Source organism: Macaca nemestrina, chromosome X (assembly GCF_043159975.1).
Source record: "Macaca nemestrina isolate mMacNem1 chromosome X, mMacNem.hap1, whole genome shotgun sequence".
Taxonomy (NCBI): Eukaryota; Metazoa; Chordata; class Mammalia; order Primates; family Cercopithecidae; genus Macaca; species Macaca nemestrina.
In genome coordinates this window covers 26,107,347-26,123,034 of record NC_092145.1, presented here as the reverse complement: position 1 = coordinate 26,123,034, position 15,688 = coordinate 26,107,347, and the positions used below count along the sequence as shown (strand labels likewise).

The window sequence follows — 15,688 nt, the reverse complement described above, 5'->3', positions numbered from 1 at the left end:
CACAGTGGCTCATGCTTGTATCCCCAGCACTTCGGGAGGCCAAGGTGGGTGTATTGCTTGAGCCCAGGAGTTCAAGACCAGCGTAGGCAACATGGTGAAATCCTGTCTCTACAAAAATGAAAAATAAATTAATCTGGCGTGGTGGCATGCACCTGTAGTGCCAGCTACTCAGGAGGCTAAGGCAGGAGGATCACATATCCCTGGGAAGTCGAGGCTACAGTGGGTCATGGTCATGCGACTACACTCCAGCCTGGGGTGACATAATGAGACTCTTGATCTCAAAACAAAACAAAAACAATGAGATACTGCTGCACATCCATTAGAATGGCTAAAATGTTTAAAGACTGACAATGGCAAGAGTTTGTGAGGATGGGGACTCTCATAGAGTGCAAGTGAAGATGTAAATTGTACAACCACTTTGGAAACCAGTTTGACAGTATTTACTAGAGCACATATGTACCCTTTTGTAGTAGCAACACAGAGATGTGCCACCTAGATTCTGCTTCGAGGAAGAACATTCTACTCAGGTATGTGGGGGAGGTACAGTCAGCAGATAGCCTCCAGCTGTCAGCTCCTTGAGACTCTGCCTTAGCTGCAAAGAGCTGCTTCACCCGAAGTCACACTCTTCCTAAGGTGACCATTTCAACCTGACAAAGTACTCACCAATGGGCTCTACTTTTTCCAAAACTCAGTGCCAAGTTAGCTCAAGCTTCGTCAGCCTTGTATCATAGTTCATCTCTCCTGCCCAATACTACTCCCTCTGCCTTCCTTCCACTGGTATTGATCCCTAATAAACATCTTGCACCCAACATTTCATCTCAGCTTTTGCTTCTAGAGAGCCCAACCTGTGACATCTTTCACCCCACTAGGATAATACACCCCAGAGGTAATCATTCATATATGCACCAAAAACCATGTACAAGAATGTTCTAGGCTGGGTGCAATGGCTCACACCTGTAATCCTAGCACTCTGGGAAGCCGAGGTGGGTGGATCACCTAAGGTTAGGAGTTCGAGTCCAGCCTGACTAGCATGATGAAACTCCATCTCTACTGAAAAATAAAAAAAATTAGCTGGGTGCAATGGCACACACCTGTAGTCCCAGCTACTCGGGAGACTGAGGCAGGAGAATCAGTTGAACCCTGGAGGCGGAGGTTGCAGTCAGCAGAGATCGCGCCACTGCACTCCAGCCTGAGTGACAGAGTGAGACTGTGTTTCAGGAAAAAAAAAAAAAAAAAAAAAAAAAAGAATGCTCTTATCAGCTTTTGTTTGTAATAGCCAAATGCTGGAAACCACCTAATGTCCATCAACAAGAGAATGAATTAATTCCAATATAGTCACACAATAGAATATTGTACATCAATTAAACTGCAGGGCATCTATATACGACCGCATGCATGACATACTATTAGCTGAAATAAGCAAGATATAAAGAATATATACCATACAATGCCATTCATATAAAGTTCAAAAGCAGGCAAAAGTTTTAATGACTGCATTCACAAGCGATAAAACTATAAAGAAAAGCAAGGAAATGATTATCACAGAACTCAAGATAGTGGTTATGTCCAGGGATGACCTTCAAAAATGTTAACGACCACTATGGCATGGACTTTGACCATTCCAAACAGACAGAATCTTTTATACCTCACCAGGGAATGCTGGCTCAATACTACCCTTGATTTAATTCCGGTGGGAGAAGAAGGAATGATCAGAGAAAACTACCTGTTTTGGGTGACCAGCCCAGAAGCAAATTTGGAAGCTGGAGTCTTGCATTGTTTGCACTTTCAAAGGGCTAACAATGTTCAGTTTTTTAACCTAGGTAGAGGTTACATGGACATTCACTTTATAATTATTTGTTAAACTGTACATATACGTTTTATGCACACTAAAAGAAGAAAAATTCGACACACCAAAGAAAAGTATAAAGAAGTACTTTATAAATGTTTCTTTCAAAACATGTGACTATAAAGCACTGAGGAGATGGTGCTGAGTAGCGATAAGAATGATCAGAGTTTATCATGTGCTTGTTCATTCTGTTACAATATTGTACAAAACAGACCTTGAAAAGTTCCAAGAACTTCCCTAAGAGGTACACAGAGGCACTGTTATTCAGGAGGGAGCATTCCTTTCCAACTGAGAGGAGACAGGAGAAAAGCTTCAAAGAAGGAAAAGCTTCACTTGAGGTGAGCATTGAAGAATAGGGGATTCCAGCAGGTACAGTTGCAGAGGATGTTGGGGAAAAGATGTAGCATTAGCACTGAGATGGAGTGAAGAATAAGTGGTGTGTGATCAATCAAGAGATTAAATAGTTACATTGGTTAGAGCAAAACTTCCCAATTTGTTTTGATGCTTAACACACTTAGAATAATTCTAAATCACTCATTATTTTCTGTAAGGGACAGTTATACACTCCACAGATACCTATCGGAATGCTACTGTGCCAGGTACTAGGTGCTAGGTATACAGCCATAAGCAAGACAGACAAGGTTCTGGAGCTTATGCTGCTTATGTCTGGATTTAATGCCTTTCTAGAAGCATCATTCTTTCTGATGGCAGAAACCAATCCTCCACTTAAACTTAGTCAATTCATGTTTAAACCCAATCAGATTTAGGATTCACCCCTCCCTCCTTCACGCCCCACATGTTGATTTTGAACTCGAGTTTATGCAAGACTGAAATAACAGTGGTGGGGAGAAGGAACCCACTTCTCAGGTTCTTGGTATATTCTTCACTGGGCTTCCCTGAGATGTGCAGTTATCCTGTCTTCCATCCCTGCTGCCATCCATTAGGGTGGCCAACTGCCCATCAGGCCTCTAATGACATGGTCTTTACTTCTCCCAAACATGGCTTCTTCTCATCATGACCACAAGATTCCAGCTTCCAAATTCTCTTCTGGGCTGGGCATGATGGCTCATACCTTTAATCCCAGCACTTTAGGAGGCCAAGAGAGGGTGAATCGCTTGATCCCAGAAGTTCAAGACCAACCTGGGCAACATGGCAAGATACTGTCTCTTAATTTTATTTTTAATTACCTAGACGTGGCAGTGCACATCTGCAGTCCCAGCTACTCGGGAGGCTGAGACAGGAGGATCACTTGAGCTCAGGAGTTCAAGGCTGCAGTGAGCTATGATTATGCCACTGCATTCCAGCCTGGGCAACAAAGTGAGACTCTGTCTCTAAATAAACAAAAGCATTCTCTTACTTTCCTGCTCTACTCCTTCTCAGTTCTGAGGCTCTTGTCTACTGAGGGTGGAGGTATGGGTTGAGGAATGTAACACATCTTTCTCAACAGAGACTCTTTCCAAATCTTCCTGTCTTACACGCTGGACTGAGACTTAAAATGATAACCTAAAAACCAAGAATATATTTTCCCCTTCCTTTGTGACACCTGCATTAGGGATAAGACCAGCCTCATCCCTATCTGCATCCAGAAGGGTCACATGATTGAGAGTAGCAGGGAGCTCAGGCAGCCTTCATAGATCATCCCTCTATATCCATCACAGTATGGTTAAATGTTACTAGGCCTTGCAGCATTCACAAATAGACAAAAACCCTTTTCAAGACCTGAAATTGGAATTATTGAATTTCGTGTTTTAAAAAATATCAACCTGCTTACTTTAATAATTTTTGCATTTTGTTTCTAAATGATGATATTAGAGATCTCATCATTTGACTTTGCAGATGTGGATAATTTTTTATTCCCAATAAGTGAGAAAACAAATTGAATTTAGCCATAACTCAATTTTCTTTTTAAGGATTTCTGAAGTGCTTGAGAAATTTTTATGAGCCATATAAGAATTTTGATCAGATAAATGCAGCTTCTGGGTCTGATGAGTGTTATCTTGGGAATTTTTAGAATTGTAATCATTTTATGCTCTGTATTTCAATCATCAGCATCTCTTCAATTCTTTATGGATATATATTAAACAGCTTATGGATCATTTTTTATAATTTAACACTCTATAAAGGTCAAGACCAAGATGGCAAGCCAGCAGTGTTCAGCTAAATGATCGACTGAGTATTTGAGTCACAGACACATGCATTTGATCGCCACTAACTGCTGCACATGTTCACATCTGAAGGGAAACGATGGGCAGAGCATAAAGTTTATAAAGAGTTTCCTTGGGAGATAACTCTGGAATGATGCATTCAGGACAGATCCTTGGAGCTTTAATGCCAGGCTGACACCATATTCTTTCAGTTCAGCACCTCCAATTTCTGAGAAGAAGAGGCAAGTAGGCCTGGGCAATGCTGACCTGCCTATGGGATTCACTAAGCAGAAAGGAGAGCCTAGCCTTGGTGAATGTGATAGGGGTAGAGAATGAAGGGAATTAAGAAATTAGCCTGGGTAGGAATAAAGTAGCAAAGCGAAAGAAGGGCCTGGAGGGCATTGTGTGCCGAAGGAGGCCAGTTTTTCCTGCTTGCCGTGCCTGTCGCCATTTCACCAAGAGTGTAGGTGTGACCCCTACACTCTTGGTGAAAGAGTGGTGAATAGGGGGCTGTGGCCCCAAGTAATGAGCCTTTCTCACCCGAAACTCTATAAGGAATGAAAATAGACATAAATAACATAGAAATGTGTAAGTAGACATATAGAAATGCAAATCAGAAATATGTAAATAAAAATTAACTCTTTGTGTTGCTCTGTATGGAAAGCCATACCCATGCTGGATTTGTGTATATGAAAAGGGAGGCTTTTCAACTAGTGGTGATTTAAAAATCAATGAATCATTTATGCTTCCACTGGGCCTGCCTTCCAGCCTCTGGCTGCTGACTCACCTATGCAAAATCTTCCTTCCCAGCCTCATCTATGTTAGGCAGGCCTGTTTTTGCCTTTGCAGGCCCTAAACACTGTCACTTGTGGAGACTTCAGCCAACATCATAATAAACATATTAAAATGCATCTGCATCCTGCATTAAACATTTATATTTTTGCTATAAATTTTTGAAAATGCTTTGGTAATTTTGCTTTTGAAATTATTTGTCTGTGCATAACTAATTTAATTTACATGGCTGTGATTTCTCCATAAGAATTATATGTACTTGGGAATTCTTGGGAAGTGAGATATTCAACCTAAAAATCGTCTTCAAATATAATGGGTTTTTAAATGCATACTAAATTTAACTGTTAATGAACTTGATATACTGTTCTATTTTGTATGCCATTTAATTAAATTATTATTTTTTAATTTGTCATTTTAGTATTTTATAGCCTTTACTTAAAAACCAATTTTTTTAGAGACAGAGTCTCCTTCTGTCGCCCAGACTGGAGTGCTGTGGCACAATCATAGCTCACTGCAGCCTTGAACTCCTGGGCTCAAGTGATCCTCCTGCCTCAGCCTCCCGAGTAACTGGGACTATAGGCACATACCACCATGCCCAGCTAATTTTATTTTATTTTATTTTTGTAGAGATGGGAGTCGCGTTAGATTGCCCAGGCTAATCTCAAACTTCAAATGATCCTTCTGCCTTGGCCTTCCAAAGTGCTGGGATTATAGGTGTGAGCCACCATGCTCGGCTCTAGTCTTTTTTAAAGATCCTGTTTTTTTAAATTTTGTTTCTGAAAAGCCTGTAAGTTGTAGACACTTAGTGACAGTTGCCTAATGGATAAAAGGCAGGCACTAAGCACCCATTGAATATGTGTGTATGTGTGTGTGTGTGTGTGTGTACATGCACGCACATGCAGGTGGTGGTGGTGGTGACGGTGGTGGTAAAGGTGTTGAGATTCATGTTTTCTTGAAGCCAGAGTTTCATTTATTTGAATTTTATTCAATTTTCTTTTAACTCTTTGCATTGGAAGCCACTTACATGCAACCATCATTTACCCTGTGAGAGACCTCAGTTTTTAGTGTCCTTACCTCAATATATTTTAATTTCCATACAACCTTTATTCCTCACTTAACAAATATTTATTGAGTACCCACTATGTGCAAGGCACTGTTTAGGTGCTGAGGACACTGTAAACTTGGAAGAAGAAGTATCTCACCTTTTTTCTAAGGCTGATTCTGCCATCTCCATCTTGGATCTTTGTCCCTCTCAATTACTGAGGGATTTTGCTTGCAACCTTACCACCTCTCTCTTCTAGCATCTTAAAAGGCCTCCTCTTTGTTGGCTCCTTCCTCTTTGCTTTAAAGTGGCTTCAGGCTTTGTCAACAACCTCTGACCCTTCTAACTAATTTAATTAAAATTGTACTTCGTTCCTTTTTATTTCCAAACCTCTTTAATCTGTGGTCTCTTGTCTCCGTTTTCTCACAATACAGCTCCTCCTCAATTCCCCATAATCTTGTTTCTATCCTCACCACTTATTGAAACCAAACAAGTATTGGTCTCCAGTGAACTCCTTGACACATCCAAACAAAGTCTCTTTGGCCCTCATTTTCTTGTCCTATTTTCAGCATTTGATACTGCTAACCCTCCCCTGCATATTCCTTCTTTATCTTTCATTTCATTGACTGCAAATGATTTTCAGTGCAGGAAAGTACATGGAATAACAGAACCAATATATGTACCCACCACCCAGTTCTATCAAATCTTGCAACATCACTTTTCAGATTCTGTTTTGAGAAATAAATATTACAGATATATTTGATATTCTCTGTATGCCCCTCCCCAGTGTCAATCCTCTCCCTCCTTTAAATTTGGTGATCATGCCCTTTCATGTTTTATATACTATTACAGTACTACTCATTTATGTAGCCATAAGCAATAGATGATATTTTCAGACTTTATATACACAGTATACTGTACATGTTTTGCAATTCGCTTTTTGCTCAATGTTATATTTTTGAAATTTAGCTGTTACTACCTGTAGCTCAAATTCATTCATCGAGAACACCATTATTTATTCATTCACCTGCTGACATTTACTTGGCTTCCATTTTTGAGATTACAAATAATACTGCAATGAACATTCTTTTATATGTCTCTTTGTGCATATAAAAGGTAGAGTTTTGCCAGTGTCTATATCTAGAAATAGAATTTCTAGATTCAGGGGTATTGCCTTTATTAGACATCGTCAAATTGTTCTTCATAGCAGTTCTACCAACTTAAACTCCTTCTAGCCTTAAATCAGAGTTCTACTGCTAGAACCTCAACAACACTTGGGGTTGTCTGACTTTTTAAATTTTCACAAAACCGATGGTTGTGAAATGGTATCTTGTGGTTTAACTTTTCAATTTCCCTGAATAGTAATAAAGTTAGGCATCTTTCATTTCTTTATTGGCCATCTGGGTTTCCTTGACTATTAATTACTTACTCAGATATTTTGTCAATTTTTCTATTAGGTTTCTTTATTTCTTTTTTATAGGAGTTCTTATATATCCTGGATACTAAGCCATTCATTCATGTAATCAATATTTCTCTGGCACCTACTTTGCTCCAAGAATGGTTCTAGGCACTGAGAATGCAGCTATGATCAAAACAGACAAAAATCCTTGCACTCATGGAACTCAACATTCTAGTGGGTGAAGGTAAATGACTAATAATATTGATAAATAAAACGGAAGTGGTGGATAGTGATACATAAGCAGGGAAGAGGGATAGGAAACATGTATGTGTGATGATGGAGAAGGGGATTGTTGAATTACAGTTTTCAATAAAGTGGTCTAGGAAGGCTTCAGCGAGAAAGTGACATTTGAGCAAAGACCTGAAGGAGGTGAGAGTGCAGGCAGAGTGAACAGCAAGTGCAAAGGCCCTGAGGCAAGAGTGTGCCTGACAAGTCCTAGGAACAACAAGGAGTCAGTGTGACTAAGCAAAGCTAGTTAGAGAGAGTGGAGGGAAATGGTGGGAGACGTCAGAAAGGTGATGACAGCTGGCCTTTTTTCTTTTCTTTTTCTTTTTTTTTTTTTATTTTGAGACAAGCTCTTGCTCTGTTGCCCAGACTCCCAGGCTGGAGTGCAGTGGCGCCATCCATGGCTCACTGCAGCTGTGACCTCGCTGGCTCAAGGGGATACTCCCACCTCAGCCTCCTGAGTAGCTGGGACTGCAAGCACTTGCCACCACATCCAGCTAATTTTTATATTTTTTGTAGAGACAGGGTTTTGCCACGTTGCCCAGGCTGGTCTTGAACTCCTGGGCTAAAGTGATCCTACCGCCTTGGCCTCCCAAAGTGCTAGGATTACAGGCATGAGCCACTGTGCAGGCCAGTTTGTCTTTTAACTTGTTTATATTGTCTTGAAGTACACACATTTTGAAAGTTTATTTAGCTAAATGTCTTATTCTCATTCCATATTCCAAGCTCATAAAGATACTCAGCTTTTTTCTGAGAGTTATAAAGTTTTGCTTTTCACATTTAGATCTTCAATCCACCTAGAATTGATTTTTCTTCCATGGTTAGAGGTAGGGGTCTAATTTTATAGTTTTCCATATGGATAAGCAGTAGTCCTAGTACCACTTAGTGGATAATCCATTATTTCCCCACTGATTTGAAATGTCCCACACGCTGCATATCAACCTTCCATATATGTGTGGTCTGTTTGGGGGCTTTATATTGTGTTTCATTGATTGTCTATCTCCATAGTATACTTTTAATTACTACAGACTTACAGTCAGTCTTGATACTTAGTGTATTATATATTCTGGAACAAATGAATAACACAATCGAAAAATTACTTTAGGAAAAATATTGTTATGGTTGTCAACAGAGTAAACAGGTCAAAGGACAGAGTAAACCCAATAGGATTTATTTAAAGAAAAATGCAATAACCCAGATAGGCTATCACAAGGGCTTACAATAAAGTTATGGCAGTGCGAATGGAAAGAAAATAAGGAATCTAAAAGTAATTCCATGTAAAATATTAACAGGGTTTGTTGACTGATTGGATATAGAGATTAGGAGGGGGAAGACAATATATGGCTTTTAAGTGAAATGATAATGAGTTAGTTTTGTGACGTAGTGATGTATTAACAATGGACTCTATTAGGTAACAGGTCTGGGCCAGGGATATATATTTGGACATTGTCTAGTTAGAGGTGACCTGGAGGGGATGCAGAGGAGGAGCAAAGGTCTGGGCTTTGGGGAATTCTCTGATATAGGGCATAGAAGAAAGAAGAGGAAGGGAAATGGTAGGATAACCAACACAGAGCATTATAACCTTAAGAAATATATATATATAATATTACATATATAATATATATTATATTATGTATAATATATTATATAATATATAAATTTTATATATTATATATTATATACATATTGTTTCATATATGGATGATGTGGGTCGTATTGACACAACAGGTTTGAGATCCCCCATAGGTGTGACTGTGTTTTGTTTCTGTGGCCATCTTCAAAGTCCTCAGAACAATTTTGATGTCACAGGTGGCATTTAAACCCCATTCCTTGCTGGACGTAGTAGAGACGCCCCCAGTCCGTCGGGTCTCTTGCTGCAGTTCCGCAGGTTGGCCGCAGGGAGCGGAATCTGCGGCGGCCTGGAAAACTGGCGGGGGCGCGAGGCGCCGCTCTCTCTCGGGTCAGATTCTCAGCTCCCAGCTCCCCGCTACCGGCTCCCGGCTCCCGGCGCCCGGCGCCCGGCGCGGAGCGGTTCCTCAAACGACACGCAGCCGAGGTGGGTGGGTGGGTGTGGGGACTCGGGAGCCACTGTCGTCGGATCCGCCCGCAGTCCGCTGTCCCGCCGAGCCCGGAGGCCGCCTGGATGGAGCCGCCGCTCCCGGTCGGAGCCCAGCCCCTTGCCGTATCCGCCGGAGAGAAGGGGGAGGGGAGACCGCGCAGGGCCGCGGGTGGGGGTCGGGGGCCCTGCGGAACACGGCGGGGCGGGGCAACCGGGTGGCCCAGAGGCCAAGCAGAGTGGGGGAGGGGGCCGGCGCGGGAGGCGAAGCCGGGCGGGGCGGGTGAGGGCGGCCGGGGCGGGGGGTGGAAGACCCCCTTCGCCCCGCAGTGCACCACTCCTCCCCACCGCGCTTCCAAAGGAGACCCTTGACTAGCGCCCGCATACTGTCGAGGGTATGGAGATGAAGGGTCCTCTCCGGGAGCCCTGCGCCCTGACCCTAGCCCAGAGGAACGGGCAATATGAGTAAGTAACCACCTGATTCCCACAGAGGAGGTGAGCCTGCCATTACCTCCCAACCCCAAACCGCGACGGGTCACCCACTGTCCTCCTACTAAGGCCACACGGGCAACAGGTTCAGGTCCAGGTGTGAAGTACCAGTGCTCTCTAACCTCGGGGCTTTGTCCTCAACTTCCAAGTCTCTGGATCTTGCTTGGCAGTGTGGCTCAGTGGAAGGACTGAATGGGCGGGGAAGCAGGAAGCCTGGGTTCTTAGTTCCTGCCCCTGCAACTGACATGTGTTGTGTAACGTTGGGCAAGTCAATAAAGCTTTCTGGGCCAAAGTTAACTCTTCAGTTTAATAAAACCATTAACTGCCTTACCTTATAGCCTTTGGAGTTATAAGTGGGGGAAAAATAAATGCGAGAGTGGTTTACAAAACGTAAAAATGCTATGGAAATGCCTCATTGTTCACGTTACAGACTTGTCTTAACCCTATTCAGCTGGTTTCTCCAGTCTCCCTACCCCCTTATCCCACTTGTTTGAAGGCATATTCATTAATTCAGTAATGGTTTAGTGTAGGCCAGAAACTGCCTCACTTACTGATTTGACTGTTAGAAAATGTAATGAAATGTGTAGAGATAGAAATAACAGTATTTTATCAGTGTGTCACCTTCCTCTCTGCCTTAGACATAGGAACTCAGTAAATACTGTTGAATGATTGATCAAAAGATTATTTTGATAAGCTATCACCATAGCTGCTAACCTCTATTGTCACTAATGCCTCATCTCAAAAGTATCCATGGTGACCTTTACATATCATAGGTCCCTATCCCTGTGTGCCCAAGACACCTCCCTTGGATATTCACTGGCTTCTTGGCATAATATTCCTTCCCAGTTTAAAAATTGTTCACTTAAATCTTGCCATCTCCCAACATTGGGTTCTGCCTAAAACCAATTTCCTCAGTCCCCACTTTTAGATCCTCTGTGTCTATGCTGTCTGATTTACATGGAAGAAATCCCCACTGGCCCAACCTGCTCTTTTCTGAGACTATTGGTGCCACTGTAACTGGATGTCAGCTAGTTCTATGAAGTAGCTCCTTCCTAGGTCCTGCTTAGTCATCTCTATTGGGAAGTTCATCAAACCCAGATTTCATCCAACCCTGGAAGACTAGTTTAATGAAACTAAATTCAGAATTTAATAAAACTAAATTCAGCAGAAAAGTGGAACACCACTAACATTTCCAAAGGCTAGAGTGGGTTAGAGAGAGGTGACCCTTGAGCAAACCAGTAAAACTTCTGTGCCTTGGTTTCCTCTAATGTAAAAACAAAAATCTGAAGATTGAATAGAATAGCTACATTACTGAGATGACCACAGCCCAGAAGGTGGTCCCTCGGATTAGTAGATTTGGAACTCTGTTGAGCTAATAAGGAAGTCTTGTGTTCCAATTCTGTGTAAGTTATGGGGGTATAGTTGGGGGTATATGTGGGGGTATGGGGTTGCTATATAACTAACACTAATATATAAATAACACTATAAAACTAACAACTATATAACTAACAACTAATATAGTTGTTGCTATATTAACAGTTTATAAACTATATAGTTTTAAATATATATAAACTATAGTTTATATATAAACTAACAACTGATACAGTTGTTGCTATATAACTAACACTCAATGACTGCTTATGTGCCAGGTACTGTTCTAAGCACTTTTCATTAGTTAGTTCATTTAATCCACGTGCGAGGGTTACGATAAAATAGTAATATCATCATCCCCCTTTTATAGATACAAAAATTGAAGCACAGACAGGTTAAGTCACTTGTTTGCAATTAGGAAGTAGAATACCTGAGATCTGATCCTATGTAACATGTCTCAGAATTACACTGAGAAATTTCTCTTGAAAGCATTTACTGGAGACACCTAATACCATAATACCATCTGTAATCCTCATGTTCTTGTCTCTCTGGTGCCTTCTCTGACTCGAGCGTCCAGAACTTTTTACTTTTGGCCTTTTTATCCTAGAACTTGAAGCCTGTCTTAAATCTTTACGTCTGTGGTTCCTACTGTCAACCATGGGAAATTTACTTGACCAAAATTACAATTAAAAATCAGGTTTTTTTGGAAACAGGGAATCAAACACTAAGATTCATCTTTTTCAAGGATAATAGATTATGAAAAAGCCTGTTTGACCTTTAACCTTCCTTGAACAAATCAAAGCGTTTCCTAGGGATAAGGCAGAGTTGGCATTCAGGATTTGTCACTCTTTTCTGTTTGACAACTACCAAATTCTGAATTCCATTGTTTTGCTGTATGCCAATTATTTTTAATCTTCATATTCTGAAATGAATAATTACACTCAGGTAGAATTTTTATGCTTATTCTTAGCCCTACTCTTTCATCGTAATTTAGTGGGTAACACGTAGTAAATACTCAATAAATGTTTGTGGAATTCACTTAAATTCTCAGTTTATTTCTGTTTTGTAATAGTTTTTAATAGTACCGTTCACATGAAGCTTTACTGCTAGATGTTCAACACCGTATCTTGTTTACATGTTTTGAGATTTTAGTGGTTTGTGTTTATCTTCCTCAAAGTAAGCTCTTCCTCCTTAACCTTTGATTTCTCAGCCTTTTATCTGGTTTCTGGTTTCCATCTGTGTTTATAGGACTCTCCACTCAACTCATGAACTTTCCAGATTGAAAGGGGCCTGCCCCATATTCCTGTAGTCACGTTAGAATACAAACCCCTGCAAATTAGGCAAGAGGATCACAGCAGAAAAGAAGCATTAATACTTTTATTTCCCTTAGTTCTATCTAAGTAATTACTTATCCTATCCCAGGTTATCCTCTTCAAAGTTAACACATTTGAAAATGCAAAAAGCAAAAGCAACAAGCACCCCAAAAGACAACAAAATAGAAATCAAACCCTTCAAAATGATGACATTTTAATGTCAGAAGTTGAAGAGTTTCATTTTAAAATTCACCTCTGCTTATAGCTTAATTAAGCTAGATGATTTATTCAACCAGTATTTGTTGAGCATCTGTTAGGCTGCAGACAAAACTGATTATGATCTGGTCTTTGCTTTCAAGGGGCTAAAATCAGTGAGGGGAAATAAATATAACCATAATGGAGTGTATAAGTATTCTATTAGAGGGGCAAACAAAGGCAATAAGGCTGCTGGTTCTGCTTGGGGGTATTGAGGAAAGCTTCACGGAGGAGGTGATATTTGAGATGAAACTCGGGAAGAAACAGAGTGTTCCTGACAAAAACAAAACTAAAAACAATACTTGGAAGAGTGCTTGACTTTGGGAATGCTAGTTGACGTTCAGAATGGCTGTTTACCAGTAGGTTGTACCTCGATTCTGGGCCATTAAGGATAAATAATAAATGAAAAATTAATATTTCAGGAGTACATATGGATTTAGAAGTATGGATTTCATACTGGGGAGCCGGGTTTACTCATGTTCATAGAAATACCAGCGTAAACTTGGAAACCAGAGAAAAAACACAAGGGATTTGAAGGCAATCCGGTTGTGGTATCTGCCACCTTGTTGGTCACTGATATTTTGACCAACCAGCTGGCTCGGCATTCCCTCTTACTCCTCCATGAACCTGAATGCTTGTTTGAAGAGACAGATCCATTCTTTGGTAAAAAGCCATGGTAGTGTAATTGGAAACTTAATTTATGAATTTTCTAATTCACTGATTCCACACACACGAGCAACTGCTGTGTGCCAGGCTCTGTGCTAGGTACTAGAAATTCCATGGTGTAAAGATAGCTGTGGTCCCTGGACTTCACATCTAGCTGTCAGTTCTTCACTCTGGTATGCATACTCTGAAGCTATATACTCTGTAAATCATGCTCTTAAGCTTGTATGCTGCTTTTAGGATATATGGCCTAGAGAACAGTGTGGGTAATCAGATGTTCATCACCACTAGCATCCTTTTAGGCCTAGAGCAATATCTAGCTGTCATGATGCTCAGATCCAGGGAACTAGATGCAGCAAGTCTAATAAATACAGACTAGATTTGTATAACAGGACAGCGAAGTATTTTGTTGCTAAATGGGTTTTTCAGTGGCTATTCTTTGATGCGTTCTTCTGTTTCCTAGGTTAATAATCCAGTTGCATGAGAAGGAACAGCATGTTCAAGATATCATTCCTATAAATAGCCACTTCAGATGTGTTCAAGGTACTAGCTTTAATTGCTTAGCTAGTTTTATAATGTTTTTTCTTGGTCATTACTGCATTATGTAATACCATACATATTTAAATTTGTCACTGCATGTAAAATGAAATGTATTACTCTTTGCATAAAAAGATAACGTTGAGGAGATGATACTTTAAGAATGCTGAAGGGTTATATTGCAATATATTTGTATATATGCGTGTGTCTGTAGTCTCACCTATTTCCTTGGCTTGGGTTAGAGATGTACATAGATTATTACCTGTGTAGGTAGTTTTTTATGCTGACTGACCTATATGTGGATTTAAATAACATTCTTGGGCTTAACGGACACAGTGCTCATTATAAGGTACCAAGGTCACTTGGATTCACACACATTCAGCACTTTCTCCACATGCTATTTGAAATTAAGACATTTGGCAACATACCTTGCCAGATTGTAATATCTTGTGCTGATTCTCAAACCTTGACATTGGTGATTCATAAGAAAATTGACTCTGGGGAGGAAATATTTGGCCTCCTGCCCTCAAATTTGGGGACAGAGCACAGAAAATCTGTTGTTTCATCTGCTACGATGAAACTTAAAAATTGGGAGGTTTGTGTAGGAGGTGTTGCTTCTGTCATCTCACATTGCTCTAGAAAGGAAATTGATACTAGAGAACAAATACATTCTGTTTTCACTAAGACCAGTGGCTTTATCAGTCAGAAGCATTCTGTATCAATTGTAGCTTCTTGGAAAACTTGTTTTTTCAAGACAAGGTCATTTCCCAGGCTCAAGCGATCCTCCCACTTCAGCCTCCCAAGTAGCTGGGACTGCAGGTGCACCACCCCCCAGCTAATTTTTATTTTTTTGTAATTTTTGTAGAGACGGGGTTTCGCCATGTTGCCCAGGCTGGTCTCAAACTCCTGAGTTTAAGCAATCTGCCCGTCTCAGCCTCCAAAAGTGCTGGGCAACTTACAGGCATGAGCCAGCATGCCTGGCCTTTCTTGGAAAACTTAAATCTTAGCTTGCATGGATTATTTCTTAAACTACATTGAACTATTTTTTAATCACTAAGTGACATGTACATAATGTAATACCTTTGGAAAGAACAGAAAAGTGTAAAGAAAATAGGTCACTTAAATTCCCATCCTTCAGAGATAAACACCTAGCATTTTCCTTTTTTCTACACATACGTTGCAGCATGAGTGATACTCATACAATTTTTTGTCTGTTCTACATGCTATCGTATTATGAGCACTTTTCCATGTCATTAATGGCTATATGCCATTCCAGTTTATGAATGGTCCATAATGTAATAATTCCGCTATGTTGACATTTGGGTTATTTTTCACTAGTATAAATAGTAATATGATGAACATCTCTGCACCTAAATATACCTGCACATCTCTTATTTCCTAAGGATTTATTCCTGTAAGTGAAAATACTAAGCTAGTGGATATGACTTTTTAAGAATGCTTGTGTTAAGAATTAAAAATAGCTTCAATGAATAGTG

At 40.5% G+C, this 15,688-nt stretch overlaps 1 protein-coding gene across 4 annotated transcripts in view; it reads left to right on the top strand.

Annotated features, from left to right (window-relative positions):
- The first annotated feature begins 2,163 nt into the window (after positions 1 to 2,163).
- Positions 2,164 to 15,688, top strand: part of LOC105468456 (OCRL inositol polyphosphate-5-phosphatase) — a 56,834-nt gene continuing 43,309 nt past the window's right edge. For 2 of the 4 annotated variants that reach the window (XM_024788686.2, XM_071088846.1), the window contains exons 1-3: positions 9,560 to 9,690; positions 9,950 to 10,029; positions 14,119 to 14,198. In XM_024788686.2, coding sequence (XP_024644454.2) covers positions 9,652 to 9,690; positions 9,950 to 10,029; positions 14,119 to 14,198 — 199 coding nt within the window. In that variant the 5' untranslated portion in view covers positions 9,560 to 9,651. Of the gene's footprint in view, positions 2,185 to 9,559; positions 9,691 to 9,949; positions 10,030 to 14,118; positions 14,199 to 15,688 lie in introns of those variants that run through there. The other 2 variants (XM_011718624.2, XM_011718626.2) reach the window with 2 other exon arrangements.